This window comes from Lethenteron reissneri, chromosome 68 (assembly GCF_015708825.2).
Source record: "Lethenteron reissneri isolate LAM-NWPU_2019-01 chromosome 68, ASM1570882v1, whole genome shotgun sequence".
Lineage (NCBI taxonomy): Eukaryota > Metazoa > Chordata > Hyperoartia > Petromyzontiformes > Petromyzontidae > Lethenteron > Lethenteron reissneri.
This window is the reverse complement of record NC_083846.1, coordinates 1,318,186-1,337,370: the sequence shown is the minus strand read 5'-3', so window position 1 is coordinate 1,337,370 and position 19,185 is coordinate 1,318,186. Positions and strand designations below refer to the sequence as shown.

At 54.4% G+C, this 19,185-nt stretch overlaps 1 protein-coding gene across 1 annotated transcript; it reads right to left on the bottom strand.

Moving 5' to 3' along the window:
• Nucleotides 1-737: 737 nt before the first annotated feature.
• Nucleotides 738-16,934, bottom strand: LOC133360416 (dynein axonemal assembly factor 3-like). Its single transcript, XM_061579133.1, has 12 exons — nt 15,979-16,934; nt 14,416-14,561; nt 12,827-12,920; nt 10,729-10,886; nt 9,426-9,602; nt 8,285-8,407; nt 7,914-8,036; nt 6,359-6,565; nt 5,811-5,973; nt 4,405-4,525; nt 3,589-3,663; nt 738-2,725 (listed from the first exon to the last, which is right to left on the bottom strand). Exons 1-12 carry the CDS (start codon nt 16,055-16,057, stop codon nt 2,290-2,292), a joined length of 1,902 nt encoding a protein of 633 aa, XP_061435117.1. The 5' UTR covers nt 16,058-16,934; the 3' UTR covers nt 738-2,289.
• Nucleotides 16,935-19,185: the final 2,251 nt, after the last annotated feature.

Sequence of the window (19,185 nt, the reverse complement as noted above, 5' to 3'; positions counted from 1 at the left end):
AGTCTACGTATGTATGTTGAATTTTTTTCGCACCGTACGTAGCCAATCGCGCTAATCGGAGGTGCGGGAGGGGGGAAGGACAATACACTAAACACAACAACAACAGGAAGCAGTTCTGAAGAACATGAGTTTTTAACCTCGACTTTTTTTTTAAATGACAAAAAACATTCAACGAAAGAGAGACAGCGAGACAGAGGTGAGTGTCATTAACCACGTCTGATTTGCTGACAGCGTCGTCAACAAATGAAAAATAGGAAGAGGTTTAACCCTTTCTGGAGTTGTGTTACGATGTTCTAACACCAAATAGAAACCTTTTTCAAGACATGATGGACTGCGTTAACCACCACACAGTACCTGTGGTAGCAAACAAACATGCACTGATAATATAATTAATATGGCGTTGTGTTTTGAAGCTTATTTTTCGTAATTTGATACTGGCAAAACACATTCCTGCGTAGGGAGCTGGTAGGAACGTTGGGTTGCTCGGTCAATGGCCAGGGTCAACGGCGGCGTGGTGTATTCCGCAAATATGCTCGACTGTGAGGGCGGGCACAAGCCGGCGTGAGTAGGTTAAACGTTGAGTTTTATAAGGGCACCACGGGGTGACCAGCCCCTCCCCACCCAGCCCCACCCCTCCCACCCCCCACCCAACCCCTCCCCACCCTCCCTACCCAGCCCCTCCCTACCCTCCCCTCCCCACCCCACCCAGCCCCACCCTCCCCTCCCCACCCAGCCCCTCCCCACCCAGCCCCACCCCTCCCATTTTTGGATCCACGACGGACGGACGGACACAATAATCCCCTGTGGGCTGGCGTAACCAGGAGGTTCCTCCCAGTAGAAGGTATCCCATGCTGTAGCTGCTCACGCCGAGCTACAAATTCCCTGAGAGTGGCATTGTCCTGGTGCCGTTCGTCTTTTGGCGTCCTTCTCTGGCCTGACACTGCTGGCGTGACGAGGCCAAACAGAAGGCTGCTGCTGCCTCTGGGGTAGGTCAAACAGTCTCAAAGACGATGCCGCATCTGCTATCACGGCATGCGTGTGTGCATGTTTACCGCAAGTAGCCTGTGGTGGTTGACGCTGTGACTTGATAGAATCCATTTGGTGTTTGGACATCTTAGATTTGAAGCTTTCGTGACTGCAAGGATTCATATTCTTAGGTTTTTTCGGTAAAGTCACGTAGCTAAAAAATTAAAATTAATAAAATAAAATAAAAATCACGACCTTTCGGAGGCAACACAAGCTTCCGTCTTCAGGTGGAACCGTCACAGCACGATTGCTGTATCAAGTGAGAAAAATTCCAAGAACACAGTATTTGTATATATACTGGTTGAGGGTGGGAGGAGCCAAGGTAGGCCCTGGATATTATTATTGTGAGGTTCGGTGCGGCTGAAGCACGCTGTTTTTATTTTACTTTTATTAATTTTAATTTTTTACCTACGTGACTTTACAGGAAAAAAACCTAAGAATAGTTGGACATCTGAACACAGAGAAGGGTAATCCCCCATTGTTATGTCTCCTCATTTAACACGTAGCAAGCTTTCGCGACCAATATCATCCATAATAGAGGCTTTTTGGGTGAGATCTCGTAAATATATAAATCGTGTTGTTAAACCCGCCACCACCCGAAGCAACAGCCGGTAAGGTTCGTCACCTAAACCACGCAGCTGTAGTAGCAGCAGCAGCGGCAGATTGCCTGCGCGCAAAACAAGAAAACCGCCGACCCGCGGTTTGCCACGCGGCTGGTCCCAAGGGTTTGCCGCGTGGCCAACACGAGAGTGGCGCGCACACAAACAATGTTCGCCACGACACCCAACGACCACCGCTGGGCGGAAGGCCTTCCCCCCCCCCCCCCCCCGGGGCCCTTGTTTGACCATACTTCACCACGCCGGTCGGGGGTCAGGGTCACTCGGGGTCAGGGTCACTCGGGGTCAGTGTCAGGATCACTCAGGGTCAGTGTCAAGGTCACTCTGGGTCAATGTCAGGGTCACTCGGGGTGAGTGTCCAGGTCACTTGGAGTCGGTGTCAAGGTCACTCTGGGGGTCAGTGTCAGGGTGACTCGGGGTCAGTGTCAGCTGCTTTCGACTCTCCCGCTGGCTGTGGGCTCAGCTATAGGTGATGATGGTGATGATGGTGATGGTGGTGGTGATGGTGTTGATGATGATGGTGATGATGATGGTGATGACGGTGATGATGATGACGGTGATGATGATGACGGTGATGATGATGGTGATGATGGTGATGATGATGGTGATGATGGTGATGATGGTGATGATGATGGTGATCTTGTTGCTACTGTTGCTGCTGCTGCTGATGTTTTTGCTGCAATTGCTGTTCCGATTTTTTCTGCTTCTGCTGTTCCTGTGACTGCTGCTCCTGCTGCTGCTGCTGTTCCTGTGACTGCTGCACCTGCTGCTGATCCTGCTGTTCCTGTTTTTGCTGTTCCTGCTGCTGTGCCTGCTGTTGCTGCAGCTGCTGTTCATCCTGCTGCTGCTGCGGCTGCCGCTGCTCCTGCTGCTCCTGATGTTCCTGCTGCTGCTGCTCCTGCTGCTGCTGCTGTGGCTGCTCCTGCGCTTGCTGCTGCTGCTGCGGGCGTAGCAGGAAGCGGGCGGTCGCGTCCTTGGTGCCATCGCAGGTGCCAAGCGGAGCGAAGCCGGCCGCCCCGGCCAACTCCGTCACTCGCTCCACGTAGCCAGCCGCGGCCTTCGCATTGAGGTCCAGCACGAACCTGCACGTTCATGTCCAGCACACGCGCACACACACACAGAGACACTCACACACGCACACACACGCGCACACACACGCGCAAACACACGCACACAACAACAACAACAACCGCCATTCGCCACTAAGTGACGGTGACGTCACCACGATGCTTGTGCCAGGCCAAGTGCACCTTGACGCCACGTGAAGTGTCGAACGCCCGCTGGCAGGAGGTCACGGGGCAGACCCAGGTGCCACGGGTCGACTGACCGAGATGACCGAGATGACTGGCTGATGCACCACCTGTGCCCCCTACTGTGCCAACTTGCTGTGCTTTAGCCACCCGGCGCTCCGCTCGTTGTTGTGAGCGTCGCTCCTCCGCCCTCCGTTGTTGTTGGAGGGCGACTGCCTCCAACTGCCCAGTAGCGTCCTTCACGAGCCTCCTCCACTGAGGCCGATCTTGACACCGCTGGTACCAGTCATCGGCAAGTCCACTCAGCTCCACGTCCTCCTGTACCACATCACTCCATCTCTTCTCCAGCCCGTGCCGCGCCCGTCTAGCCCCCTCGATCCGGCCGAACAAAAGCTGTTTAGGCATGCGGTGGCTGGGCATGCGGGCTACATGACCCAGCCAACGCAGCCTTGCCTGCCGGAGGAGCTCACTGATGGGACTTTGCCCAGATCTTTCAAGGATTTGTGAGCTCCTCACACAATCCAGCCTGGTTAAACCCAGGATGGATCGTAGGCAGGCCAGCCTAAATGTTTCCAACCGGCGAAGATGCTCCACCAGGGGGGTTACACTGACACACACACAGACACACACACACGCACACACAAACAGTGACACCCACACACAGCGAGAAGCGCTGTGGGCTAGGGACAACTCACTTGACGGTCTCCACAATGAGGGTGGCCTTGTCTGCCGCCACCTCCTCCAGGGCGGGCGCCAGATGGTGGACCATGCTGCAGCGATAGCACCACACCTCCAATTAGCACTACACTACTATACACTACACTATACACTACACTACTATACACTACACTATACACTACACTATACACTACACTATACACTACACTATACACTACACTACTATACACTACACCCGCTCGCTCACGCACCACTCAGCCAACCACCCACTCACTCGCTCACTCATCCATCCACCCACTCATCCATACACCCACCCAGCCACCCACTTACTCAGCTACCCACTCACTCACTCTCAACAACACACTAACTCACTAAGTCACCCACCAGCTCGCTCATGAACCACTTAGCCAACCATCCGCTCATTCGCTCACTCATCCACCCACCCACTCATCCATCCACCCACCCACTTACTCAGCTACCCGCTCACACACTCACTCTCAACAACACACTAACCCACTAAGTCACCCACCCACTCGCTCACTCATCCACCCACCCACTCATCCATCCACCCACCCACTTACTCAGCTACCCGCTCACACACTCACTCTCAACAACACACTAACCCACTAAGTCACCCACCCACTCGCTCACTCATCCACCCAGCCGCACGATGAGCGCGGCTGGCCACGTGCGATGCGAAAGAAGTTCAACAGACACGCGTGCGTACGCGCGTGTCTGCTCTCGCCGTCGCTCAACGCGTGCAAACATTGCCACGGTCTGCCACGGTCTGCCACGGTGCATCTCAGCCGTGAGCCTCTTTCTCTCTCTCTCACCTGTTCGCAAAGTAGATGACGTTGAAGAGCTTCCGGAACTTTGCCTTTAGGTGCAGGGTCTGCAGCGCGTTCAAGGGCAGGAGGCTCACCCGCACGTCCCCAATGCTGATGTAGTCGCAGTCTGTGAGCAGAGAGAGAGAGACAGAGGCCAGGGGGCGACGTCGCCACCCGTCCATTCACTCTGCTCGCTTAGGTCATTGTGTGTTGTGTGCGCGTACGTACAATCTGTCGCACGCGCACCCACCGCCTACCGTGCGGGAAGGTTGTGATGCACGTGAGGGATTAGAGATCAAGGAACCGGAGAGGGAAGGGAGGCCGGGACGGATGTCCCCGAGATGGATGACAGAGAGGAGGAGGAGGGCACGGGTCGAGGAAGAGGTGGAGGAGGAGGAATGACCGGGCCAAGATATCGGTGATGATGAAAGGCGATGATGATGATGATAAGAGGGTGATGGTGATGATGATGATGATGAGAGGGTGGTGGGATGATGATGAGAGTGTGGTGATGATTATGATGAGAGGATGGTGGTGGTGGTGATGAGAGGGTGGTGGTGATGAGAGTGTGGTGGTAGTAGTGGTGATGAGAGAGTGGTGATGGTGGTGATGAGAGGGTGGTGGTGGTGAGAGAGTGATGATGATGAAAGGGTGGTGGTGACGATGATAAGAGGATGGTGGTGATGATGAGAGTGGTGATGATGATGATGAGAGTGTGGTGGTGGTGGTGATGAGAGTGTGGTGGTAGTAGTGGTGATGAGAGAGTGGTGATGGTGGTGATGAGAGGGTGGTGATGAGAGAGTGGTGATGATGATGAAAGGGGAGGAGGGAAGAGAGAGGGAAGGAGCGAGCGGGAGGGAGCTGCACGGAGGAGGAGGAGGAGGAGCGGCGTCTGTTTTCACAGTGGGCGGGGACAGGGGAGGAGGGGCTCAGGGTGGGGGTGGCCACGTGGGAGTCACGTGGTCCACTGGAGGCTTGAGCTGCTTTAGAGAGACTTCAGTCAGCTGGAAGATCATTTAAATTGGTACAATTATGATTGATCAGAGATGCAACTAACAGGGAGCCACAACTTGCTTTCATTTATATATTTTAAACAACTATAGATGGTATTTCAATATATACAGTGAGGGAAAAAAGTATTTGATCCCCTGCTGATTTTGTACGTTTGCCCACTGCCAAAGAAATGATCAGTCTATAATTTTAATGGTAGGTTTATTTGAACAGTGAGAGACAGAATAACAACAACAAAATCCAGAAAAACGCAATTTAATTGATTTGCATTTTAATGAGGGAAATAAGTAAGTGATGGTGCTTCCAGTGGCAGATTTGTGTCAGACCGGCGCAACGGTGAGTAAGGCAAAACACAATTGACTTGACTATGCAGGTAAAGACGTCTCTGGATTCCAGCTCACCTGGATCCTGTTGACTCCCATCCTCAGGTGTTCCACCCACCGCCACCTCGTCCACAACCTCATCGTCCTTCGCTTTGTCCACCCCTTCCTTCTCCGCCTCGTTTGTCTCCTTCAAGTCATCCACCCGCTCATCCACCACCTCCTCGGTTGACACCTCCGCCACCTTGAAAATGAGACTCACGTTACCAGAGACCCTCGAACAGACTGTTTGGGCAAGTGCTGTCACCTCATGAGCCTCCTCTTTCTTGCCATCACCACCACCACCATCATCACCACCACCATCACCACCACCATCACCACCACCATCACCACCACCATCACCACCACCATCACCACCACCACCATCATCATCACCACCACCACCATCATCACCATCATCACCACCATCACCACCACCATCATCATCACCACCACCATCACCACCATCATCATCATCATCGTCTTTGTCATCAACGTCCCGCTCCTCTATAACCTCCTCCCCCGCGACCTCTGCGAGGGGCGAGCTGCTGGACAATGCCGACTCATCACGACGGTAGCGGCGGTATCACCTCATCCTCCTTTGCTTCCTCCGTTCTCTTGCCACCATCGCCCTCCTCCACCTCCTCCACCTCCTCCACCTCCTCCACCTCCTGCTGCTCCTCCGTGACCTCCGTGGGGGCGGCTGCTGTCGCCTCGTGCGTGGTGGCGTAGCGGCGCCCCGTGGCCAGCTCGTGGAAGGCGGCCGTCAGGTTGTGCAGCGACACGTCCTGGGAGGTCTGCGGCGACGCCACGAGGACGCTAAGAGGCCCCCGCCCCCTTGACCCCCTGACCCCTGACCCCTGACCCCCCCCAACCTCCGACCCCGAGGCGGGTGTGCTGTCAGCGAGCGCCCGTAAACGTCGACGGGGTGGCGTGGGACCAGCAACCCCACGCGCCCCGGCCGCCTTTGTCTCCCCGGCGGCAGGTGTTTACACACCGCACCGGGGGTGACTCGTTTGAGGCTGGGTCGACCTAGGGGAGGCCCAGGACCGGTTTAGGTAATCGTCACCGGTGTTGGCCGTGAGTGGAAATCGAACTCGGGCGGCCCGGGGTCGTAGCGGGGCGTAGCGCTAAACCGCTGCACCACCGCCAGAGGTCGCAACCGGGTACCCGATACCCGGCTACCCGTACCCGATACCCGGCTGGGTACGGGTACGGGTACCCGTTTGCGACCTTGGTGCGGCTGGGTACGGGTACGGGTAAGGAATCAAAACCTGTTTGCGACCTCTGACCACCGCCTGGGCCCTGTGCACACACACACACATACGCGTGTGTGTGTGTGCCTGCGTCCTGTACACACACACACACGCGTGTGTGTGTGTGTGTCTGGGTGCTGTACACACACACATACACGTGTGTGTGTGTGACTGGGTCCTATACACACACACATACGCATGTGTGTGTGTGTGTACAGGACCCAGCTACATGGACAACATCTCAATTACCCGGTGCCTTCAACAGTTAATCAGCTACGTACGCCACTCACTGTAAGGAGCATTGATCTGTATCGATCGCATCTATAAGAGTGTGAGCTGTGAGCCGTGAAGAATTGAATACCGTGTTAGCGGACGGAAGGACACACACACAAAGATAAAGACAAAGATCCCCCGCGTAGCCGTAATAGACTGCAGGGGGCAAGTGCTGTTAGCGAGCACCTATGAAGGCCGACACGGCACGCGAGGGGGTGGGTGGCCAGCACCACGCCGGGCCGCCTTTGTCTCCCCAGTGACAATGTTTACACACTGCACCAGGTACTAATTTGAGGCTGAGTCGACCTAAGGGAGACCCAGGACCGGTTCAGATAATCGTCACCGGTGTTGGCCGCGAGCGGGAATCGAACTCGGATCGCCGGGTTCGTAGCGCAGCATAGCGCTAACCACTACGCACGCGCACACACACACGCACACACACGCTCACTCACGCTCACTCACGCTCACGCACACACACACACTCACACACACGCACACACACACACGCACACACACACAGTCACGCTCACACACACACTCACATGCTCACTCACGCTCGCACACACACACACGCACACTCACGCTCACACACACACACGCACACACGCTCACTCACGTGCGTGTGGATCCCGTTGGCCGTCTTGAGTAGTCGGCGTTCCTCCGTGTCCACTCCGAACGCCACGAAGGGCCCCGTCACGATGTCCCCCCAGTAGCCCCGCGCCACCACCTTCTCCCCTCGCTGACACGCGCCCGGCACACCACGTCCAGCATGCGGGAAGCCGTGACCCGTGGAACCGTGACCCCTCACCCGTTATCCGTGAAACCGTGACCCCTGACACGTGACACGTGACCCGTTATCCGTGATCTGCGACCGGGGATCCGTGACGCGTGACCCCTGACCCGTGGCCGGTGCCCCCTGACCCGTGACGTGTGACCCCTGACCCGTGGCCGGTGACCCCTGACCCGCGAGCCGTGCGGTCACCGCACCTGGCTGACGACGAGGTCGGACGCCAGCGTCCTGTTGGCCACGTCGTAGACGCCCTCCCTGGCCTCGAACGCCACTCCCCGCTCCCTCCAGCGCGAGTACTCACGGCTGCTTATGACCCCCGCCTGAGCGACGAGTTGCAGTGGGGATGAGGGGGGGGCGGCGAAGGTCAGAGTTCAAATACACACGGCGGAGAGTCCCACTCACACAGAGACCCATAGACTCACACAGAGACCCATAGACTCACACAGAGACCCATAGACTCCTACAGAGACCCATAGACTCACACGGAGACCCATAGACTCACACGGAGACCCATAGACTCACACAGAGACCCATAGACTCACACGGAGACCCATAGACTCGCACAGAGACCCATAGACTCACACAGAGACCCATAGACTCCTACAGAGACCCATAGACTCACACAGAGACTCATAGACTCACACAGAGATCCATAGCCTCACACAGAGACCCATAGACTCCTACAGAGACCCATAGACTCACACAGAGACTCATAGACTCACACAGAGATCCATAGCCTCACACAGAGACCCATAGACTCCTACAGAGACCCATAGACTCACACAGAGACCCACAGACTCACTGGGGTGAGTGTGGGTGTGGGGTGGGTGGGTGTGGGGTGTGGTGGGTTGGTGGGTGTGGGGTGGGTTGGTGGGTGTGGGGTGGGTGGGTGTGGGGTGGGTGTGGGGTGGGGTGGGGTGGGTGTGGGGTGGGGTTGGTGTGGGGTGGGGTGGGGTGGGTTGGTGCGTGTGGGGTGGGTGTGTGGGTGTTGGGTGAGTGGGTGGGTGTGGGGTGTGTGGGTGTGTGTGTGTGTGTGGGGTGAGTGTGTGTGTGGGGTGGGGAGGTGGGTGTGTGGGTGTGAGTAGGTGTGTGTGTGTGTGCGTGTGTGGGTGTGGAGTGTGTGTGTGTGTGGGGTGGGTGGGTGTGTGGGTGAGTGGGTGGGTGTGAGGTGTGTGGATGTGTGTGTGTGTGGGGTGAGTGTGTGTGTGTGGGGTGGGGTGGGTAGGTGGGTGTGTGGGTGGGTGGGTGTGAGTGGGTGTATGTGTGTGTGGGGTGTGTGTGTGGGTGGTGTGTGTGGGGTGTGTGGGTGTCGTCGTGGTCTCTGCGTAATCCGCTCACTCCGCGCTCGTGCAGCTTCATTGCGAGGTCCCAGTCGTACGCTCCGTGCCGCGCGTCGTAGCGTGCGCCCAGGTACCGCCGGCAGCGCGCGTCCCACAGGTGCTCCGGACGGAAGGCGCTCGCCTCGCCCCGCCGCCAGAAGTTGAAGATGCCCTCCAGGCGGTCTCGCTCCTTGAACTGCCCGGCGGGAGGAGCAGGCTGATGTGACCCGACCGCTCGATTGCGACGATTCCCGAGTTCATTCTCTCGGGCGAGGCACCAACGAGACTAATACTAACAGCCCTCTGCCAATCCACTGCTAGATGGAAGACGATCTCGCCCACACTGGGTAAGGTGGTCCTACGCAGGTCTGTTTGACCGTACTTCCCCACGCTGGTTAGTGTGGTCTGGTGAAGAGGAGGCGGTCCAGATGTTGCTTTCGTATCTTATTTGTATAAAGCACAATTTATTGATTCTCCAAAATCTTCTAATCTCATTTGCACCACCTCACGTCCTGTTGACTGCCCCCTCTCCTCCCCTCTGATCGCCTTTCCATCGTTACTCTCACCCATCTGGCACGTGGCGACTTCTTTCGCGCCGCGCGTAGCCAACCGGAGGCGCGGTGAAGGGCAACAGACGAGGTGACATCGTGAGCTGGGGCCATGCTACGAGGTACGAACGAAATCGACTATTTAGGTGGACAGGAGCGTGCACGGGATGAGGAATGGGTGGTCACGGTAGAGGGGTGCGTGGGGGATAGGGCAGGGGAGGCGTGTGATGTCACGTGTGACGTCGCCGCGTGTGACGACGACGCTGTCGTTAATGACGTCACGTGTGACGACGCCGTGTGTGACGACACTGTGTGTGACGACGCTGTCGTTAATGACGTCACGTGTGACGTCGCCGTGTGTGACGACAATGTGTGACGACGCTGTCGTTAATGACGTCACGTGTGACGACGTCGCGTGTGACGACGCCGTGTGTGACGACAATGTCGTTAATGACGTCACGTGTGACGAGGTCGCGTGTGACGACGCCGTGTGTGACGACACTGTGTGTGACGACACTGTGTGTGACGACGCTGTCGTTAATGACATCACGTGTGACGACGTCGCGTGTGACGACGTCGCGTGTGACGTCGCCGAGTGTGACGTCGCCGCGTGTGACGATGACGACACCCGCAAGAAACCAGCGGGCGGGGGCCGCCCTTGCCCAGAGCCCCGAGCCGCGCCAAGCTGGCGAGCTCCACGACCGCTCGGCCTCATCGCGGCACCCGGGCGAGAGGACAAAGACAAAGCCGTAGCCGTAGACAAACTGCGTTCACCTTCAGGGCCGACAAGTCGAGCCAGGGCAGCCGGCGGGCAGCCAGCTCCTGGTCAGTGACCACCTCCACGAGCAGCTGCGCCTGCTGGCGCAGGTAGGTGGCGGTGTGCGAACGCAGCAGGCTGTTGCCAAACAGCTCCACAAAGAGCTCGCTCTTCTCTGCAAGGCAATTGTTGTAACGCTGGTCAACACACTTTTTGTGGCCGATTCCAAATGTGGCATCGGTTTTTGTCCATCACATCAGGTTTTTGAGATGTCAAATATTACATTTTCAATAAAAACTGCGGAAGAAAAATATTAAGTAGATGTGGATAGCTACATAAAATGGTATTATAAAACACACTATCCTAAAAATACAGCACCATGTTTTAACACTAAAGCAGTCACTGACTCGCAACAACTTGCAATCATAAGTGACGGAGTTAATTTTGAGTAAAATCAATGAAAATGGGTTATGCCGATAGCATAAAAATGAGATGTGATAAATCAAATCTGAGATCAGATTTGAAATCAGCACCCTGAAATTAGTCTAAAACAGCTGCAAAAGTCCAGGCCAGAAAAAAAAATGTTTGTTGACCAGTGTAATTGTTGTTGTTGTTGTTGTTGTTGTTTTCGTGCACCGAGCCCCAAGGCTCTGGGCATCTGTGAGAACAACTTCGTGGCTTAACGGATTCCTCCGATTAGCGCCGTTGGCCACGACGTGCGGTGCGAAAGAAGTTCAACGTACATCAACACACGCGGATTCTGATTCTCTTTCAGGAGGGTCCCGACAAGTTTTTTCACGTGAGACTGGCGATGTTGCTGTAAGTCCCAGTGGAACCGCGGTGACTAGGAGATGTTAACTATCTCTCGCCTGGTATGCAGGGGGTCGTGGGTTTCGATCCAGACCCTGGCGCCTGCTGCTGTATATTTGGATTCTAGATTTGAAGCTTTCGTGACTGCAAGGATTCATATTCTTGGGTTTTTTCGGTAAAGTCACGTAGGTAAAAATTTCTAAATTTAAAGTAATAAAAGTAAAATTATATATAGTAAAATAATATAATAAAATAAAATAACATTAATGAAAAATTTTTACCTACGTGACTTTACCGAAAAAACCCAAGAATATGTATATTTGTAGTTTGCGTGTCTCTCTCCCCGTGGAGAACTCACCCACTCACTTATATACCCACTCACTCACTCACCTACCCACTCACCAACTCACTCACCAGCACACTCATTTAGCAACTTACTCATTCACCCACCCACTCACTCACTAATTTTCCCCGACTAACCAACTCACTCACTCAATACTCACCCATTCAAAGATCGATCATCGTGGCCAAAGCCACTGGAGCCACCGCACCGCATCGCTTTCTACCCTCCGCCAGACCCGGCAACACTCAACGATTGACTGAAAACATGTTAACATGGTTTTGTACTGGTAGGAACCTCCTGGTTACACCAGCCCACAGGGGATTATTGTGTCCGTCCGTCCGTCGTGCATCCAAAAATTGGAGGGGTGGGGCTGGGTGGAGAGGGGAGGTTGGGGAGGGGCTGTGTGGAGAGGGGAGGGTGGGGAGGGGCTGGGTGGGGAGGAGAGGGTGGGGAGGGGCTGGGTGGGGAGGGTGGGGAGGGGCTGGGTGGGGAGGGTGGGGCTGGGTGGGGAGGGGAGGGTGGGGAGGGGCTGGGTGTGGAGGGTGGGGAGGGGCTGGGTGGGGATGGTGGGGCTGGGTGGGGGGTGGGAGGGGCTGGTCACCCCGTGGTGCCCTTATAAAACTCAACGTTTAACCTACTCACGCCGGCTTGTGCCCGCCCTCACAGTCGGCTATATTTGCGGAATACACCACGCCGCCGTTGACCCTGGCCATTGACCGAGCAACCCAACGTGTTCCTACCAGCTCCCTCCGCAGGAATGTGTTTTTCTAAAACCTACGTGACTTTACCGACAGAACCAAAGAGTAATTCCTGCAGTAGCGAAATCTTCGAATCTCATCTTAATACGGTGTTTATAGGGGACCGCTGTTATCATTGTTACTGTCGTCGTCGTGATTTCGCACAGCGGTGGGTGACTGGCCCGTGGGCGGTAGGGTTGTGACGCAGGAGGCCACGTGGCTCACCCTGCAGGCCCATGCGGTGAGGAGCCTCCAGGGCAAGGGTGAGGAGCAGCAGTTGTCTCCCGTACAGCTCCAGGAAGCTCTCCAAGACGTAGAACTGTGTCCACACGTGGTCGACAACAACGGCGGGACACTCGTTAGCGCTGTTTTTGTTATACGTATATCGCCGAGTTTTTGCAAAGTCTGTAGTTGTTGTTGTTGTGTTTAGTTTGTTGTCCTTCCATTGCGATAAGCACGGTTGGCTGCGTACAGTGGTGTGAAAGAAGTTCAACATACAAACATAGACTCACAGAGACCCATAGCATCACAGAGACCCATACACACAGAGACCCACAGACTCACACAGAGACCCATAGGCTCACACAGAGACTCATAGACTCACAGAGACCCATACACACACAGAGACCCATAGACTCAAACAGAGACCCACAGACTCTCATAGAGACTAACACAGAGACCCATAGACTCACACAGATACCCGTAGATTCATGCAGAGACCCATAGACTCAAACAGAGACCCACAGACTCACAGAGAGAATCACACAGAGACCCACAGACTCACACAGAGACCCACAGACTCACACACAGACCTACAGAATCCCACAGAGACCCACAGACTCACAGAGACCCATACACACACAGAGACCCATAGACTCAAACAGAGACACACAGACTCACACAGAGACCCATAGACTCACGCAGAGACCCATAGACACACACAGAGACCCATAGTTTGTTGTGATGATAGTGGTGGTGATGATGCTAGTGATGAAAGTGATGATGATGACAATGGTCGTGATGATGGTAGTTGTGAAGATGGTAGTGACGACGACGATGACAGTGATGATGATGATGGTAGTGATGACGATGGTCGTGATGATGATAGTTGTGAAGATGGTAGAGATGATGATGATGGTCGTGATGATGATGGTCGTGATGAAGATGGTAGTGATTATGGTAGTTGTGATGATGGCAGTGATGATGACGATGACAGTGATGACGATGGTTGTGATGATGATAGTTGTGAAGATGGTAGTGACGACAATGATGACAGTGATGATGATGGTAGAGATGATAAGGATGATGATGACGACGGTAGTGATGACGATGGTAGTGATGATGGTAGTTGTGATGATGGTAGTGACCATGACGATGACAGTGATGATGATGACAGTGATGATGATAACGACAGTAGTAATGATGATGATGCCGCTGGTCGTGATGACGACGATGACGATGTCAGCGCTGACGATGACAGTGCTCACGTGAAGATGGTAGTGACGATGACGATGACAGTGATGATGATGATGGCAGTGATGATGATGATGATGGCGCTGGTCGTGATGACGACGGTGACGATGACAGCGCTCACGTGAAGATGGTAGTGACGATGATGGTGACAGTGATGATGATGGCAGTGATGATGATGATGATGATGCCGCTGGTCGTGATGACGACGGTGACGATGACAGCGCTCACGTGAAGATGGTAGTGACGATGATGATGACAGTGATGATGATGATGATGACAGTGATGATGATGATGACAGTGATGATGCCGCTGGTCGTGATGACGACGATGACAGCGCTCACGTGGATCCGCGCTCGGGGCCAACGGCGGGCCTGCGCCACCGTCTTGAGGAGGTGGCGCCCGTCGGAGGCCCCGGCCACCAGCACGTGCAGCTGGGGCAGGCCGTCAGGCCCGTCGGCCCTGCGGCCCTCCATGCTGCTGCTGTGGTCTGTCCAGAGAGAGGGAGACACACGGCAAAGACAAAGTTCCCCCGTATAGCCTTGGCAGACTGGGGGGCAAGTGCTGTTGGCGAGTCTAAAATAAAAGATGATGATTGTGAGCAGCAGCAAAGACACAGTTCCCCCGTATAGCCTTGGCAGACTGGGGGCAAGTGCTGTTGGCGAGTTTAAAATAAAAGATGATGATGATTGTGAGCAGCAGCAAAGACAAAGTTCCCCCGTATAGCCTTGGCAGACTGGGGGGCAAGTGCTGTTGGCGAGTCTAAAATAAAAGATGATGATGATTGTGAGCAGCAGCAAAGACAAAGTTCCCCCGTGTTTGTCCTACCTCATGAACGAATCTCTCATGGTAGCCAGATGGCTTGCAGAGAACCTCTGTCTTGGAGAAGTCAATGTCATGTGAGCCCACTGAATTGTAACAGTGATCTGCCACGGCTGAGGTGTTTGTCCTACCTCAGCCGTGGCAGATCACTGTTACAATTCAGTGAAAATGGGGTATGCCGATAGCATAAAAATGAGATGTGATAGAGCAAATCTGAGATCAGATTTGGAATCAGCACCCTGAAATTAGTCTAAAACAGCTGCAAAAGTCCAGGCCAGAAAAAAATGTTTTGTTGTTGTTGACCAGTGTTATCTGAACCGGTCCCGGGCCTCCCCTAGGTCGACTCAGCCTCAAATGAGTACCTAGTGTGGTGTGTAAACACACTAGGGAGACAAAGGCGGTCGCGCGTGGTGCTGGCCACCCACCCCCTCGTGTGCCGTGCCGGCCTTCATAGGTGCTCGCTAACAGCACTTGCCCCTACAGCCTGTTAAAGCTACACGGGGGATTTCGATTTAAAGCTTTCGTGACTGCAGGGATTCATCTTTTTGGTTCTTTCGGTAAAGTCACGTAGAAGGGAAATAATAAAATAATAAAAATAAAACAAAACAAAATAATTCTCACGACGTTTCGGCCACAACGCATATCTGCAATTCCCATAAATATGCTAAATTCCTCTTGATATGCAAATTATTTTGTCAAGACGCTCTTCGCCCCTTCATCCCAGCTTAAATAGTCGCTCCAAGCCTGGGGCTTGCCATTCAGACCCTGCCTTCTCGACAGACCTGTTCTCCACCTGAAGACGGCTGCTTGCGTTGTGGCCGAAACGTCGTGAGAATTATTTTATAATGTTTTATTATTTTATTATTTTCCTTCTACGTAACTTTACCGAAAGAACCAAGAAGCTATACGGGGGATCTTTATCTTTGTGTCTCTCCCTCGTGATGGGACTTTGTGGGAAGAACGTTGAGATGTATTCGGGGCACGGGGTGATCGATACGAGTATCGATACGCGCCAGCGACGACGACGTCCCACAGACGTTCGCCAACCCACCAGCCACGCTCGCTCCACTGCTGGATGAACGCACCTTGCATCTGGAAGTCGAGTGCCGGGCTCAGGCCCCACCAAGTCGTCCACCCGAACCCATCGCCGCTCGCCGTCGTCATCGCGTCCCGAGATGATGAGCCGAGGTCGACGTCGCCCCGACTCAGACGGAGCCCGCGAGATGACGGCTGCTGTTGCTCCTACTGCTGCTGCTGCTACTGCTGCTACTACTGCTGCTGCTACTGCTGCTGCTACTACTGCTGTTGCTCCTACTGCTGCTGCTACTACTGCTGCTGCTGCTACTACTGCTGCTGCTACTGCTGCTGCTACTGCTGCTGCTACTACTGCTGCTGCTGCTACTACTGCTGCTGCTGCTACTACTGCTGCTGCTGCTACTGCTGCTGCTGCTCTACTACTGCTGCTGCTGCTACTACTGCTGCTGCTACTACTACTGCTGCTGCTGCTACTACTACTGCTGCTGCTACTACTGCTGCTGCTGCTACTACTGCTGCTGCTACTACTACTGCTGCTGCTGCTACTACTACTGCTGCTGCTACTACTGCTGCTGTTGCTGCTGCTACTACATACTGCTGCTGCTACTACTGCTGCTGCTGCTACTACTACTGCTGCTACTGCTGCTACTACTGCTGCTACTACTACTGCTGCTACTACTACTGCTGCTACTGCTGCTACTACTACTGCTGCTGCTACTACTGCTGCTGCTGCTACTACTGCTGCTGCTGCTACTACTACTGCTGCTGCTACTACTGCTGCTGTTGCTGCTGCTGCTACTACTGCTGCTGCTACTACTACTGCTGCTGCTACTACTACTACTGCTGCTGCTGCTACTACTGCTGCGACTGCTGCTACTACTACTGCTGCTGCTGCTACTGCTGCTGTTGCTGCTGCTACTACTACTGCTGCTGCTACTACTGCTGCTGCTGCTACTACTACTGCTGCTGCTACTACTGCTGCTGTTGCTGCTGCTACTACTACTGCTGCTGCCTACTGCTGCTGCTGCTTACTACTACTACTGCGCTGCTACTACTGCTGCTGCTGCTACTACTACTGCTGCTGCTACTACTGCTGCTGTTGCTGCTGCTCTAATACTGCTGCTGCTACTACTACTGCTGCTGCTACTACTACTACTGCTGCTGCTGCTGCTACTACTGCTGCTACTGCTGCTACTACTACTGCTGCTGCTGCTGCTACTGCTGCTGTTGCTGCTGCTACTACTACTGCTGCTGCTACTACTGCTGCTGCTGCTACTACTACTGCTGCTGCTACTACTGCTGCTGTTGCTGCTGCTACTACTACTGCTGCTGTACTACTGCTGCTACTACTGCTGCTGTTGCTACTGCTGCTACTACTACTGCTACTACTGCGCTACTACTGCTACTGCTACTACTACTACTGCTGCTACTACTTCTGCTACTACTGCTACTACTGCTGCTGCTACTACTGCTGCTACTACTGCTGCTACTACTGCTGCTGCTACTACTGCTGCTGCTACTACTGCTGCTGCTGCTACTACTGCTGCTGCTACTAACTGCTGCTACTACTGCTGCTGCTGCTTGCTACTTGCTGCGTGCTGCTACTACTACTGCTCTGCTGCTGCTACTACTACTGCTGCTGCTACTACTGCTGCTGTTCTGCTGCTACTACACTCTACTACTGCTGCGCTGCACTACTACTGCTGCTGCTACTACTGCCTGTGCTGCTGCTACTACTACTGCTGCTGCTACTACTGCTGCTAGCTGCACTACTACTACTACTGCTGCTACTACTGCTGCTACTTGCTGCTGCTGCTACTACTACTCTCTGCTACTACTGCTGCTACTGCTGCTACTACTGACTAGCTGTGCTGGCTATCTTACTGGTGTTCTGCTGCTACTACTGCTGCTGCTGCTACTACTGCTGCTGCTACTGCTGCTATACTGCTGCTGCTGCTACTGCTACTACTGCTACTGCTGCTACTACTGCTGCTGTTGCTGCTGCTACTACTACTGCTGTTGCTGCTGCTACTACTACTGCTGTTGCTGCTGCTACTACTGCTGCTGTTGCTGCTGCTACTACTACTGCTACTACTACTGCTACTACTACTGCTGCTACTACTGCTGCTGTTTCTGCTGCTACTACTACTACTGCTGCTACTGCTGCTGCTGCTGTTTCTGCTGCTACTACTACTGCTGCTGCTACTACTACTACTACTGCTGCTGCTGTTTGCTGCTGCTACTGCTGCTGCTACTGCTGCTGCTGTTTCTGCTGCTACTACTACTACTGCTGCTACTACTGCTGCTGCTACTACTACTACTGCTGCTGCTACTACTACTACTGCTACTACTACTACTGCTGCTACTACTACTACTGCTACTACTGCTGCTGCTGTTTCTGCTGCTACTACTACTGCTGCTGCTACTACTACTACTGCTACTACTACTGCTGCTGTTGCTGCTGCTACTGCTGCTGCTACTGCTGCTGCTGTTTCTGCTGCTACTACTACCACTGCTGCTACTACTACTACTGCTACTACTGCTGCTACTACCACTGCTACTACCACTGCTGCTACTGCTGCTGCTGTTTCTGCTGCAGGCCGCAGAGACTCCTCGGCCACGTGCACGGCGAGACGCGTTGCCACGGCGACGAGGCAGGCACGCGGACGCGGTGACGTAGTCACGTAAACCCCCTCCGCCCCGCCCCCCGCGTCGAAAGGCGGGAGCGCGATGATATCGCCACGTTCGCGAGACGGGGTGGGGGGGGGGCTTGCGCGATGACGTCATGACGGCTCCACAGGCCCGTGCGCGATGACGTCACCGCGCTCCTGCCGTTCGAGGCGTCGGGGTTGCGCGATGACGTCACCACGTACACCGCGTTCGTGATGACGTCACCGCGTTCCCCGCAGGCCGCGGCGTGACGTCACCGCGGCGTGTGCGTGATGACGTCACCGCGAGGAACGTCATTTAAGAACGGCCCCTTTGGAGTTTGCGTGTCTCATCATCATCACGGTGGCTATGAGATGTTGACTACCTCGTCTGGTCTACAGGAGGTCGTGGGTTCCATCCCGACCCTGACGTCTGCTGCTGTGTATTTGGAGTTTGCGTGTCTCTCATCATCATCACGGTGGCTATGAGATGTTGACTACCTCGCCTGGTCTACAGGAGGTCGTGGGTTCCATCCCGACCCTGACGCCTGCTGCTGCTGCTGTATACTTGGGGCCGTCCATAAATGACGTCACGCGATTTTGGATGAC